The 15,847-nt window shown below is 42.4% G+C and overlaps 1 protein-coding gene across 1 annotated transcript in view; it reads left to right on the top strand.

Annotated features, from left to right (window-relative positions):
- Positions 1–10,561, top strand: part of LOC124778677 (short-chain dehydrogenase/reductase family 9C member 7-like) — a 118,146-nt gene extending 107,585 nt beyond the window's left edge. Inside the window, exons 8-9 of the mRNA XM_047253660.1 lie at positions 7,067–7,165; positions 10,386–10,561. Of these exons, the coding sequence (XP_047109616.1) occupies positions 7,067–7,165; positions 10,386–10,544 (258 nt within the window). The 3' untranslated portion in view covers positions 10,545–10,561. The remainder of the gene's footprint in view (positions 1–7,066; positions 7,166–10,385) is intronic.
- Positions 10,562–15,847: the final 5,286 nt, after the last annotated feature.

Here is a 15,847-nt window from a genome sequence, read left to right as displayed (position 1 = left end):
TACTCTCGACCCACATTCTATACTCATTAGATGGTTTACTCTGTTCACTCTATTATTTAACCCTTCTCCACTTTCAGTCAGGACAGCATTGTCATCAGCGAATCGTATGATACCTTTTCACTTTGAATTTTAATTCCACTCCAAACCTTTCTTTTTATTTCCATCACTGCTTCTTTGATATACAGATTGAACAGTAGGGACGAAAGACTACGTTGCTGTCTTACACCCTTTTTCATACGAGCACTTCGTTCTTGGTCGTCCACTCTTAATATTCCTTCTTGGCTCTCGTACATATTGTATATTAACCGTCTCTCCCTATAGCTTAACCCTATTTTTCTCACTATTTCGAACATCGTGCACCATTTTAAGTTGTCGAACGCATTTTCCAGGTCGACAAATCTTATGAACGTGTCTTGATTTTTCTTTAGTCTTGCTTCCGTTATTAACCACAACGTCAGAATTGCCTCTCTGATGCCTTTACCTTTTTTAAAGCCTAACTGATCGTCACCTAGCACATCCTCAATTTTCTTTTCCGTTCTTCTACATACACACATCAAAAAAATGTTTTGCATCTCCTCGGATGCGATAGGTCCGGAACCTGTACAGAAAATTGGGATAGAGATCAACATAAACATCATTTCCGCCCTTTTTATTGCTCAGGAAAACCATACATTGCATGTTGTACCACCATGCAGCGAGACCTTCAGAGATCGTGGTCCAGATTGCTGTAAACAGCGGTACCTCTAATACCCAGTTGCAGTTCCTCTTGCATTGATGCTTGTCTGTATTCATCGTGGCATACTATCCACAAGTTCATCAAGGCAGTGTTGGTCCAGACTGGAGGACGGCGTTCACGTATCGTACAGCCGTTACGGCGCCTTCCATGACCACCAGCGGCGTACGTCGGCCCCACATAATACCACCCCAAAACAGCAGTGAATCTCCACCTTGCTGCATTCGTTGGACAGTGTGTCTGAAGCGGGTCGCTTCCAAACACGTCTCCGACGATTGTCTGGCTGAAGGCATATTCGACACTCATCGGCGAAGAGAACGTGATGCTAGTCCTGGACGGTCCATTCGGCATGTTGTTGGGCCCATCTGTATCGCGCTGCGTGGTGTTGTGGTTGCAAAGATGGACCTCGCCATGGACGTCGGGAAAGTCGCTCATCATGCAGCCTATTGCGCACAGTTTAAGTCGTAACACGACGCACTTTGGCTGCACGAAAAGCGTTATTCAACATGGTGCTGTTGCCATCAAGGTTCCTCGGAACTGTAATCCAAAGGTAGTGGTCATCCACTGCAGTAGTAGCCCTTGGGTGGCCTGAGCGAGGCATATCGCCGACAGTTCCTGTCTCTCTGTATCTCCTCCATGTCCGAACAACATCGCTTTGGTTCACTCCGAGACGCAAGGACACTTACCTTGTTGAGAGCCCTTCCTGACACGAAGTAACATTGCGGACGTGATCGAACCGCGATATTGACAGTCTATTAATGGTTGAACTACAGACAACACCAGCCGTGTACCTCCTTGCTGGTGGAATGACTGGAACTGATCGACTGTCGGACCCCCTCTGTCTAATAGGAGCTGCTCATGCATGGTTGTTTACATCTTTGGGCGCTTTTAGTGAGATCTCTGAACAATCAAAGGGACTGTGTCTGTTATACAATATCCACAGTCATCGTCTATCTTCAGGAGTTCTGAGAACCGGGGCGATACAAAATTTTTTTGTTTGTTCGTGTGTGTAGTATTAACGTCAGCAAATTGAATGCGTGAGCTGTTAAGGTGATTATGTAATAGTTCTGGCACTTGTCAGTTCTTGTCGTCTTCGGAATTGTATGTGTGATATTTTTCCGAAAGTCAGATGGTATGTCGAGAGACACATACATTCTACACACGAACGTTGTCTCTTCTCCCAATGATTTTTGGAATTCTGGTGATCTTATTTGATCTGAAGTCCTCAAACCTCTATTAAATTCTGTTCTAATATTCGATTCCTTATGTTTTCTAAATCGACTCCTGTTTCTTCTTCTATGACATCAGACAAATCTTTCCCCGTTAGAGGCCTTCATTGTACTCTTTCCACCTATCCGATCTCTCATCTGCATTTAACAGTGGAATTCCCGTTCATTCCTTGTAAGCTGCGTCAGTCCTTCCTACTCTCATTTCTTTTTCGATTTCTTCACATTTTTTGTGCAGCCATTTCGTCTTAACTTCCGTGCACTTCCTATTTATATCATTCCTCAGCGACTGGCATCTCTGTATTCCTGAATTTCCCTGAACATTTTTTCACTTTCTTCTTTCATCGATCAACTGAAGTATTTCTTCTCTGTGATTGCCCTTTTTTAGAGATGACTATTCCTCTTCAACTGTACTACCTACTGAGCTAATCCCTATTGCTGTATCTATAGCCTTAGAGAACTTCAAGTGTGTATCGTCATCTCTTAGCACATCTGTGTCCTACTTCTTTCTTCTTTGCGTATTGATTCTTCCTGACTAATCTGTTGAACTTCAGCCAACTACTCATCAGTCACGGCCTGGGTATACCTTACAATTCAGTATCTCAATTCGGAATCTCTGTCTGACCATGATGTAGTCTAAATGAAATCTTCCTGTATCACCCGGTATTTTCCAAGTATACCTACTCCTCCTGTGATTCTTGAAGAGATGATGATGATGATGTTTGGTTTGTGGGACATTCAACTGCGCGGTCAACAGCGCCCGCACAAAGTCCCAGTGTTTTGACACTCCATTGTTTTACTCAGCCCAATCTAGCATCTATCACGAATGATGATGATGATGATGATGATGCTGAAATGATGAGGACAACACAAACACCCATTCCCTGGCCAGAGAAAATCCGTAACCTGGCCAAGAATCGAGCCCAGGACCCCATGATCCAGAGGCAGCAACGCTAGTCTCTAGACCACGAGCTGCGGACGTTCTTAAAGAGAGTATTCGCTGTAATTAGCTGAAATTTATTACAGTGCTCAATGAGTCTTTCTGCTCTCTCATTCCTTGTCCCATCACCTTTTCTTCTACCGTACTTCTTCCCCTAGAACTGCATCCCAGTCCCCCATGACTATTAGATTTTCATCTCCCTTCATATACTGTATTACTCTTTCAATATCTTCATATACTTTCTCTACATCTTCAGCTTGTAACGTCGGCATGTATACCTGAACTATCTTTGTCGGTATTGGATTGCTAACGATTCTGACAAGAACAACCCTATCACTGAACTGTTCACTGTAACACACTCTTTGCTCTACCTTTCTATTCATAGTTACCTATGCTCATCTGACCAGAAATCCTTGTCTTCTTTCCATTTCACTTCAGTGACCATTACCATATCTGGATTGAGCCTTTGAATTTCCTTTTTCAGATTTTCTAGCTTCCCTACCATGTTCAAGCTTCTGACATTCCACGCCCCGATTCGTAGAACGTTATCCTTTCGTTGATTATTCAATCATTTTCTCATGGTCACCTCCCCCTTCCCGAAGATCCGAAAGGGAGACTATTCCGGTCTTTTATGTCAATAGAGAGATCAACATGACACTTTTTCAATTACAGGCCACATGTCCTGTGGATAAACGATATGTGTTTTTAATGCAGTGGTTTTCATTGCCTTCTGCATCTTCATGCCGTTGATCAATGCTGATTCTTCCGCCTTAAGAAGCAGTTTCCCACTCCAAGGACAATGGAGTCGCCTGAAGCTCTTTCCACTCCTCCGCCCTCTTTGATAAGGCAGAATGAGGGTGACTTCCTGTGCCGGAAGTCTTCGGCCGCCAATGCTGCTTATTAGTCAAAATTTAAGCGGTGGCGCGTTTCGAGCCCAGTACCGAGGATTTTTTTATCACTAACCAAAGACGCTACCCCTAGAACACGGGTGTTCAGAAAACAGCGGTTTAAAGCGAAAAGAAAAAAAAAAACCGAGTTGTTATGAGCGAGGATCAGTCTTGCGAACATTGCATTTAGATGTCCAGTACGCTACCTATTACGCTGTAAGCGACGTCGTGTACATTTAGAGTGTTTACTTACATCAAAATCATCCTCACAAAAACACACACGTTGTGACCAATATCACACCTGGATCTCTAGGGGCGAGCTAAAACACATTTTACGCATCTTTCCATTCTTTAGAACACTCAAAAATCATTTTCTGGTGTTTTTATAGATGTATTTGTACAATGTGGTACTACACACCATATGTAGCCCACTTTCCGGAGTGTAAAACAAGATACCACTGTGAATGACCTTTACGACAGTAGGAGCAGCATGGTAGTGGGTGACGTCACAGGCAACACGCGACTCAAATGGACTGTTGTAGTGCGTTTTTAAATTATTTGAATTTCATTTCCAGGTTTTTTAATACTGAAATTCTTGAGGAAAAATCATGTTATGAGCATGAAATGACATAATTAACCATTTAAGCTGATTTCCAGATAAACAGTGAGCTACCCTGTTTTATGGCAAACGGGCTCGAGTAGTGGAGCTTTAGAGAAAGATCACGCTTCGTTACTAAATAAACCTGACCATCTGCCTAATACAAACATGCGTTTCTTACAGTTGCAGATACTATAGCCTTTCAGTTAAAAAAGGAAAGAATGTCACTTTGAAATAATAACAGTACAAAAAGCAGCACTCCGTCTTCAGGCCACAAGTGACCATCCGACCGCCGTGTCATCCTCTGCTGAGAATGCAGATAGGAGGGGTGTGTGGTAAGCACACCACTCTCCTGGTTTTCTTCGACCGGAGAGGCTACTCTTCGGTCGAGTAGCTCCTCAATTGGCAACACGACGCTGAGTGCACCACGAAAAATGGCAACTGCGCGTGGCGGCCCGGACGGTCACCCATCCAAGTGCCGGCCCCGCCCGACAGCGCTTAACTTCTGTGATCTGATGGGAACCGGTGTACTACTGCGGCAAGGCCGTTGCCAACAACAGTACAGATCAATATTAATTCTTTAGATTGCCATTTTGGCGTGTCACACGCTTTCTAACAAGGCCTAGGTTAACCCACTCTTGTATTGACAGTTAAGTTCATTTTTTTCCGTTCACAGTGAAGTAACCATTGCTGCCTTCCGATAATTTTTCAGTTATCACTCTTCGCGGAAGTCGTTTCGTATCTGTTCAAGTTCCATTACGTTGCGTAACTAACTACTAACCAGTTAACAATGTGCCTTTCCGCCAAGAAAACAAATTCTTACTTTTACCCGAAGAACCTACGTAATAGTTTAAACTCGCAACCAACTATTTAGCGTATTCTTCAATCTATGCACGACACGGCTCCACGCGGCGCAAACCCGCGCATGCTCAGTAGCACTTAGGCAGTGTTGAATCTAAATAGTCAGACAATGCACCCCCACACAAAATCATCCTCAGCTGCGAAAGTTCCAGAAACCAAAGATGCGTGAAGAGTCCCGTAGACTATGTCATAACAGAAAAATATAGCAGTACTCCTTACACTACTATACGGGACAGTTGGCAATATTGTTTCGAGCACGCTGCACAAGTTTTTTTCTGGGAACCCCGCACACAGTCCTCCAGAGAGTCCCGATTTCTCCACTTGCGGTTTCCATATTTTTGGAGCCCTGAGGAAAGGTATTTGTGGCCGGCGATTTGCTTCGTACGAAGAGGCACGGGCTTGGGTACAAATATTATTACGTAGGCAGCCAGAAACATTTTTCCATGAAGGCACTGACCATCTTATCTCACAATGGGGCAATTGTATTAACAGTTATGAAGATTACTTTTGAAATAATAAACATCTTGCTTACATTTTTCTCCGTTTGTCTCGTTTTCGTTTGATGGCCCCTTATATATTCTTCGACTCTTAAAGCTGCAGTCTATCTTCAATACAAGTTGTTGATGACCCCCTGTAGTTTACCTGTGCTAGGTTCGGAAATCGAATCTTGCTTTCTGTTCAACACTTTTTCTAAAACTACAGTTACTGCTATAAGCGTTTTTGTTTGTTGGCGTGCTTAACACAGCAGTTACGAGTGCCCTTACAAATCACTTATGACACTAGTCAGCACTTGGCATCTTTGGAATGGAAATTACTACATTCTTCTTGAAGTCCGAGGATATTTTGCCCTTTTTATATATCAAGCATATTAGACGGAATAATTTTACCATGGCTATAGCTCCTAAGGACCTCATTAATCGTGAATAAATGTCGTCTATAATTAGAGTTAAGTTAGCTTTAGTTACCGAAAAAGTTTTAGCTCGACTGCATTTACATTTTGTTGGCTGGAATTTTTAGAACGGAACGAACAGTAGAACATGACTTCTGAACTGCCTCTTTAAAACTCCTTGTAATGATTGTAATTTACAATAAAGTCTTGAAACCTGGTACAGCTGATTTATTTAATGAATGTAGTCAAGTGCTGTAATTAGAGCATTCTATTAACAAATACAAATCATACCTAATCTATTATGAACAAGGACACGTTTGTCCCAAATTTGGTTTTCCGTAGATAACGTGAAAACTAGTAGAGGTAGCTTATAGGTGTTTCAGATATTAGGTTTTTTGATTAAACTGAACCTATGAATGAATTTTTATCTTTGTCAGTTCAGTATTTAGCGCCTTCAATTTTTCGTTAAAACTCCAGTTTTGACCAAAATATTGCTCCGATCAAGTTGAGACTTGAAACTTTTGACTGTGATATACGTTTGCACATTCTGAATAACTTTTAGCTTTTTAACTTCTTCATTTAGCGCCACTTACTTTTTCTTAAAATAATATATTTAGTGAAACGTATTCACATGATCATTCCGAGACTTCGTAATGTCAGCATTAATATGCTGAAGCATACATTGACAAAGTTTGTAAAAGTTATTTTCATGTTTAATTTCACTCTTAGTTTGTGGCGCAATCCTCTACAGGCGCATTATGATAACGTGGCGCTAGTAGTAGTGAACTGGAGTATGCCCTGCCATGACACACTCGCTCGCCCCTGTACTTTTTACAATGACACAGCGCTTGTTTCGCCTAACATCTATGTATCATCGAATCACTGTTATCATTTTCGTCTGTGATTTTTGTTTTGTTTCCCTTTTTTTACAGAAAAGTATGTCTTTACTGACGTTCCTCGCTAAAAGGAATCCCAGTATCGACAAAGTGATCCACGAGCTCGTCGACGCCTGCATCGGAAGGTATTTCCAGGTACGTCAAGACAGGGGCTGAGCTGCCAACCGGCCATAAACGACAGCCTTAGGTCTTACGTACAGCTAGCGATTACTGCTTTAACGCTATCCTTTCTTCAAGGTGGCATCCCATCACAGACAACGAGTCTGGCTTTTCTCTTCCTGTTGTGGGCAACATGGAGACAGCAGTGGCCACTGAAAATGCCCGTGGTCCAAACGAGGTTCAATCTTGCGACCTTCTGGTATCCAAGCACGCGCCTTACCACTAGACCACCAGGTCATACATGTGTATAGATACTTCATCTATAGACTTCAATGAGTAACTTTCCAAACGTCAAAAGATGTGATATGAACGACTGAATCTTTGCTATATTGACTTAGAAGCTTAAATTTTTTACGGCCCCAAGGAGCAGTAGACCTCGACATTTGACATAAATTTCAACTTGACAACTCTTCCCGTCCCTGAGAAAATGGGCTCTTAACATCCAGATGGACAGACAGACCGACAAGAAACGACAAAAAAAAATTTATGTGATACAAGTGAAAATTAACTATTCTCGGAGTTTTTCCTTGCACTTGCACTATGAAATCTTGCTTCTTGCCAAATTTCATGGTATTTGGTCAATAGGAAGTACCCCATAGGCTTTGATGGCTGAATGAAAAGAACTGCTAGCAAAATAGAAATGCGGAAAACACAAGTCCGAAAACAATTTATTGGATTCACCAAAACGAAACAATAATACAGTATGCAAAAGAACAACCGACTCCATCCCAACTGCGGATCGACACAAGTACAAAAAAAAAATAATGGTTCAAATGGCTCTGAGAACTATGGGACTTAACTTCTGAGTACATCAGTCCCCTTGAAACTAGAACTTCTTAAAGCTAAGTAACCTAAGGACATCACACACATCCATGCCCGAGGCAGGATTCGAACCTGCGACCATAGTGGTCGCGCGGTTCCAGACTGTAGCGCCTAGAACCACTTGGCCACTCCTGCCGGCCACAAGTACAAAACAACAACAACAATAATAATAATAATAATAAAAGACCTGACTCTTCACAGGGAGCGAATACAAACCGTTCTACAATGTCAAGAGGTTCGTCGATTACACCAAGAGATCGGACAGCTAGAAGAGGTGTCTGGCTGAGGCTGCTGTATCCTTCCGAACTGCCTTTGGCTTTTTTTTTCCTTTATTGATTTTCAATTCCCCCGAAGGGGGCGGGCTGGCAGCAGCTTAGTACGCTGATCTGTAGCCTACAGACTTTTTTAAAAACGGAAGAAGAAAAGAAACAAGAAAAACAGGCGATGAAACGGTGACTTAAAGTGTAAAATGGCGGAAAAATGGGGAAAGTTAAAACAGAAAGCAAAGGGGTTGGCAATGTTAATAAAATACACAGGAATCAGGCAAGTAACATAGTAGACACATAATTAAAGAAAACATGGCGATAGTCTGGTTTCTGTTCGCAAGAGACAAAAAATCACACCCAGTGACAGTATGATGGCAAGATTCAGTATCAGACAAAACATACCGGATCCTTCTATTGGCCACCAGAATTTCCTCCACATCTAACTGTGTACGTAGTGCACTAGTACGTAAGTTGTCCGATCACACTGTCGTCACTGGAGAAGACTTCAATCATCCAACCATCAACTGAGAAAATGGTAGCTATATAAGTGATATGCGTGTCAAGACTTCCTTCGAAACATCACTCACTGTTTTCTATGAGAACTGCCTAGAAAAGACTGCTCTAAATCCCACTAGTGATGAAAACATAACGGTTCTTATAGGGACAAATAGATCTGACCTCTTTGAGGACGAACTTAGTATCAATGTCCATGAGACATGGTAGCAACAGTTACCAAGTACAAAAGGCAACTAGAACAATTATAAGGTTTGTGTGTTCAACAAACTAGATAAAGACGCAGTAGTGTCACACCTCAATAAGGTACGCGAAACATTTAGCTCTAGGCAGGAGCGCACAGAAGAACTGTGGTTTGGGTTCACAAATTGGCTGACCATGCACTTAACAAATATGTACCTAGTACAATAGTTCATGATGGGAGGCACCCTCTAAGGTAGCTATAAAGTCACTGTACAGTTCTATAGAAGCAGATGCTGCTGCGATGTAGGAATGAAAAAAGTGAAGGGCTATAGATAGGGAGACCATGAACGAAGCATATTTGGCTGTCAAGAAGGCGACTACCGTAGCAGATTGTTATCGATTGATCTCACAATAAATCCAAAGAAAGTCTGATCATATGGACTGAAATTGAAGGTATCAAAGCAAAAGAAAAACTCCGAACCTCGTTTTCAACCGTTCCTTCACAAATGAAAATGCAGGAGTATTTCCCTAATTTAATTCTCTCACCACTGCAAAGATGAGTGATACAGATATTAGTGTCAGTGGTGTTGAAAAACAGCTGAATTCGCTAAAACTAAACATCAGATTCAATAACGATTTTACGGCTGAGTTAGCTCTTCTTTTAACAATAGTCTATCGCAGGTCCTTCGAACAGCAAACAGTGCTCAGTGGTTGGAAGAAAACCTAGGTGACGCCCATTTGGAAGAAGGGTAGTAGAAGTTATCGATAGAACTACCGTCCAGCATCTTTGCCATCTCTTTGTTGTAGAATATTAAAACGTATTCTGAGCTCGAACGGAATGACCTTTCCATACTAACGGTTCCGAAAACATCGAACTTGCACTTTTCTTGCGTAACAGCCTCGACGCAACAGATTAGTGCAGCGAGGTAGATTCAAAATTTCACTCAGTACCACACCTCCAGTTATTATCAAATGTGCGATCGTACTGAGTATCAAACGAAGTTTGCGACTGGATGGGCGATTTGTTGGTAGAGAGGACGCAGTATGTTGTTACCTTGGATGGAGAGTTGTCGACAGATGTAGAAATAACTTCGGGTGTGCGCCAGGGAAGAGCGTACCACCCGCTAGCAAAATACTGCGTCACATTTATTCAGTCCTTGTAATGAATAAAGTAATAAACAAGCTATTTCCACTAGTTTGGTGGTACTCCTTCGTTTATCTTCGTGATGGATAAATTTCTGAACTCTGGCCGAAGTTCTGACAATATTATCATGCAGTAGCTGGCACTTAAGACTAAACTGGAACATGATCACCTGCAATACTTTAAAAATATCGACGAGTGCTCCGTAGCCATGTTACAAGGCTATCGTTTAAAATGTTTAGTAACTCTTGCCTGGTTTTCGTTGTTTCAGGTGCGGCGGATTCCTGGCCTGTGGGAGAGAGTAGTTTACGTGATGCTGCCACAGCTACCTTATTTCGAGACGGACATCATTAACTACCTGCTTTTACAGTGGAGAATGACTGTACCGCCTACTGCGAAAAGCTCAGAGGAGCAGAACGAAACGCACTAAAATTTCTGAGAAAAATACTCTTACCTTTCCTCCATCTCTTCCCGCTTTTTTACATTAAACTGAAGAACCAAAGACACTCTTACACCTGCCTAATATCGTATAGGGCCCCCGCGAGGATGCAGAAGTGCCGCAACACGACATGGCGTGGACTCGACTAATGTTTGAATTACTGCTGGAGGAAACTGACACCATGAATCCATCAGGTCTGGCCATAAATCCCTAAGAGTATGAGGGGGTGGAGGTCTCTTCTGAACAGCACACTCCAAGGCATCCCAGATACGCTCAATAATGTTCATGTCTAGGGCGTCTGGTGGACAGCGGAAATGTTTAAACTCAGAAGAGTGTTCCTGGATCCACTCAGTAGCGATTCTGTACGTGTGGGGTGTCGCATTGTCATGCTGGAATTGACCAAGTTCGTCGGAATGCACAGTGGACATGAATGGATGCAGGTGATCAGACAGCATTTTTACGTACATGTCAGATGTCAGATTCGTATCTAGACGTATCAGGGGCCCTATATCACTCCAACTGGATAATCCTCAGAGCATTACAGAGCCTCCACCAGCTTGAACAGTCCCCTGCTGACATGCAGGGTCCATGGATTCATAAGGTTGTCTCCATACCCGTGCACGTCCATCCCCTCGATACAATTTTACAATTTGAAACGGGACCCGTCCCACCAGGCAACATGTTTCCAGTGAGCAACCGTGCAATGTCGTTGTTGACGGGGAATCGTTCGCACGCTACACTTATTGATGGCCCAACACTGAAATCTGCAGCAGTTTGCGAAAGAGTTGCACTTCTGTCACGTTGAATGATTTTCTTCAGTCGTCGTTGGTCCCGTTCTTGCAGAATCTATTCCCGGCCCCAGTGAAAACGGAGATTTGATGTTTTAGCGGATTCCTGATATTCACGGTACGCCCGTGAAATGGTCGTACGGGAAAATGCCTACCTCATCGCTACCTCGGAGATGTTGTGTCCCAACGTTCGTGCGCCGACTATAACACCATGTCCAAACTCACTTACATCTTGATTACCTACGATTGTAGCAGCAGTAACCGATCTAACAACTGCGCCAGGCACTTGTTGTCTGATATAGGCGTTGCTGTCCGCCCCTATAGCTGAGTAGTCAGCGTGATGGATTGTCGTCCTACGGGCCCGGGTTCGATTCCCGGCTGGGTCGGGGATTTTCTCCGATCAGGGACTGTGTGTTGTGTTGCCTTCATCATCATTTCTTCCCCATCTGGCGAGCAGGTCGCCCTATGTGGCGTCGAATGTAATAAGACCTGCACGAAGGCGGCCGGATCTGCCCCGTAAGGGGCCTCCCCGCCAATGACGCCAAACGCTCATTTTCCATCGGCGTTGCCGAAAGCAGCCCCGTACTCTGCCTGTTTACATATCCCTTTATTTGAGTACGCGTGCCAATACCAAATTCTTTGGCGCTTCAGTGTATTTCCTCCGGGATAAACGCTGCCTTCTCTGTAGACGGCAACAATGTAAGCGACTGTAGTCTCAGTGACACATTTACGCGGGAAGAAAATGTGGATAACGTGAATACCGTGGATAACTGCCGCTTGGAGCATAGATTTTACACACGCACAGGATGAGAAGCCTACATTTGTCACTTCAAGTAACATATGATTAGTTAAAAATATGTTTAATCTCTTTTCACTTACACGATTTGTGAGTAGTGACCAGCGGGGTTGGCACCTACATTAATCAAAGAAATAGAGACATTAGCTTAGTTTCTCAGATAGCAGTATGGTAATTTTTGTGTCAGAAGAGCGGATCATACGAGACAAATTCGGAAATTTTAATTCTTTTTAAATATTACATTGGATATAGTGATTTCTCTGCTGTTGCGGCCGTTAGAATAGCGCACCGGCAAGATGCTAATCCGTAAATTTTTTCGCAGAAGAGTCCTTTCACTGAATTTGTACCTGCTATGGTGCAAATGGAGTACCACGTTTCAACTTGCTTAACTAAGTGCTAATGACAGTTGTATTTTTTAAAATATGATTTTCCTTAGCTTAAGCAGTCACAATTAATCTACGCCATTTGACAACAGATTTTATACAGTTCGTGCTATATTTTTCGAAAGACCACGACCAAATTCAATGAACTTTTCTACTCTCAGGATAATATGTTGTGTGCCTGGTCATAGAGCATTCCAAGGTTCCTATATTGGGGGGAGGGGGAAGGAGGGGGGGGGGGGAGGAGAAGGGTAGCAGCGTTCAAGATTCAGTCTAGAAGATCATCTCGCTTATCTGCCTTTTTTGCTATATTTTATTGTCTTCATCAATGCCCAGTGACAAAACAGCAAATGTGTTGGATGAATGATATCTCATACGTATGGTAGAATGAGAAGGACCTGCAAGTCCGTTGCATTATTTATAGCTAATGAATAGTATTTTCCCATGAATGGAAGAAATTATGACCTGTCTTTCCTCGCTCCAAAAGAACATGACCATTAACGAAAAATACGGTTTTGCATTGTCTGAACTGCGTTGCAGTGCCTGTTCCTTTAGAAATGCAAGCATGTCCAAAGGAACAGACATTGTGGCGACTATATCCGTCGTGAAATAAATGAAACGTATTAGCAGTTGCGAATATGGACAACCATCAGCTGCATAATGGAATACCGACAGTGAATATTTGTCCCAGACCGGGACTCGAACCCAGACTTCGTGGTTGTCGCAAGAGGTCGCCTTACCATTTGGCTACCCGAACACGACTCATCGCCAGGCCCAAACTTTCACATGCCGTAAACGATGTGTCCGTAACCTGTATCCGTACATTCATTATGTACAGGGTTATTACAAATGATTGAAGCGATTTCACAGCTCTACAATAACTTTATTATTTGAGATATTTTCACAATGCTTTGCACACACATACAAAAACTCAAAAAGTTTTTTTAGGCATTCACACATGTTCGATATGTGCCCCTTTAGTGATTCGGCAGACATGAAGCCGATAATCAAGTTCCTCCCACACTCGGCGCAGCATGTCCCCATCAATGAGTTCGAAAGCATCGTTGATTCGAGCTCGCAGTTCTGGCACGTTTCTTGGTAGAGGAGGTTTAAACACTGAATCTTTCACATAACCCCAGAGAAAGAAATCGCATGGGGTTAAGTCGAGAGAGCGTGGAGGCCATGACATGAATTGTTGATCATGATCTCCACCACGACCGATCCATCGGTTTTCCAATCTCCTGTTTAAGAAATGCTTCTGCTTTAGCCTTTTCCGTAAGATTTTCCAAACCGTCGGCTGTGGTACGTTTAGCTCCCTGCTTGCTTTATTCGTCGACTTCCGCGGGCTACGCGTGAAACTTGCCCGCACACGTTCAACCATTTCTTCGCTCACTGCTGGCTGACCCGTTGATTTCCCCTTACAGAGGCATCCAGAAGCTTTAAACTGCGCATACCATCGCCGAATGGAGTTAGCAGTTGGTGGATCTTTGTTGAACTTCGTCCTGAAGTGTTGTTGCACTGTTATGATTGACTGATGTGAGTGCATTTCAAGCACGACATACGCTTTCTCGGCTCCTGTCGTCATTTTGTCTCACTGCGCTCTCGAGCGCTCTGGCAGCAGAAACCTGAAGTGCGGCTTCAGCCGTCAAAACTTTATGAGTTTTTCTACGTATCTGTAGCGTGTCGTGACCATAGGTCAATGAATGGAGCTACAGTGAATTTATGAAATCGCTTCAATCATTTGTAATAGCCCTGTATATTCCTGTGCAGAGCAGATATTTTCTTTGAAAGTTGCTTGCCTGGTGTCGGCGGATAAATACGTCTGTCCAGTGCCTGTGTTTTTTCCGTATTACGATGCATGCAAGTTCGAAGGAACATTGAATCGTAACTCGCAATAACAAAGGCAGTGCAATATCGTATTCATCCGACGACACTGGGCAAGCGACTTTCAAGTTCCTTTCAGACCCGCTTGGAGCATAGATTTTACACACACAGAGGACGAGGAGCCTACATTTGTCAATTTAAGTAACGTATGATTAGTGAATAATATGTTTAATCACTTTCCACTTACACGATTTGTGACTATACGATTGTCAAAGATGTTATTTCCTGTACTTTTCTGCTTCAATCTAGATGTGCAACTTCTCTTCCAATGTTGTTCATAAAGATTGTAACTTCTTTGCTGACAATACTCAGTAAATGTAAGCCGAAAACGGATTAACACAATAAACTAATGCTGTGGAACGAAAACAGACTAGCGCCTTTCATTTATAATAATGTTTTTCTACAACAAACCGACTGAAGATCCAATTAACAAGTCAAGAGATTTCTGTGTGGTCACCGTTGCAAATGGACTTCAATTTTACGCTGTATGAGACAGCCAATAACAGAATTTCATTGAGCCTGAGCTATTTTGGAAAGGTCTTATGCTAGTTGCTGGAAAAATTTCTGCATTTGCTGCTTCATGCACGCCAATAACCTGCAATCAAAGACAGTAAGGTTGGAAATGCTGCTATCAGTCACAAAATCTTCTGACTATCTAAATTACGTAATTAGCAACATGTTGCAACGTCAGACCTCATCATCTGGATACAGTCATGATACGAAGACATTTAACGTTAGTGCCCATATATATTAAAGTTTTCTTTTGTATGGTCTCGGCATGTGCTGTGATTATTCTGTGCAGAAAGAGAATAATAATCTGATAAGAAACGATGTCTCTATGTTGGTATGCTATTCGTATGAAAAATTTTAAATATTCACTTTCTTTGTTCTGTTGGCGTCGCTGTCACGTTAAAATGTTTTTAAGTTTCTTTTATTATTAATTATGACAGGATCACGATTGTATAAATGCTAGGGGGTGAGACACACTTACTAAAATAATTAAGTAATTTCTAAGATAAATAATTTTTGTTAATTCATTTCTCTTCTTTGGCGCACTTGACAGTGGCTTCGTGGGTGGGCCCGTCCTGGTTATTTTACTCGACCGTGGATACCTCTTCAAACGAAAACGTCTTTTATTGGACTTCGAAAATATTAACTCACCCAAGAAATATTTCATACTGAACTATTCATGTGCATTTAAAGAACACTGAACCTTTTGCCATTTCAAGACGCTGTAGAGCTGTGGATAACTTTTAATATAAAAGGAAACAAATATTAATTAATTTTACTGTCACACATAATTAATAAATTTGCAGTGAGACTTACATTAAGCAAAATATAAATGATAATGGCGGTGCGCCATATAAATCTGCCGTAACCACAGGAAAGTGTCCATCATGGCTCACTTCTAAAACTAAAAATGTGCCATCCCCTTCACAAAAATAA

The sequence above is a fragment of the Schistocerca piceifrons genome, chromosome 1 (assembly GCF_021461385.2).
Source record: "Schistocerca piceifrons isolate TAMUIC-IGC-003096 chromosome 1, iqSchPice1.1, whole genome shotgun sequence".
Taxonomy (NCBI): domain Eukaryota; kingdom Metazoa; phylum Arthropoda; class Insecta; order Orthoptera; family Acrididae; genus Schistocerca; species Schistocerca piceifrons.
Note: the sequence above shows the minus strand (reverse complement) of the source record. Positions and strands in the feature narration are given on the sequence as shown.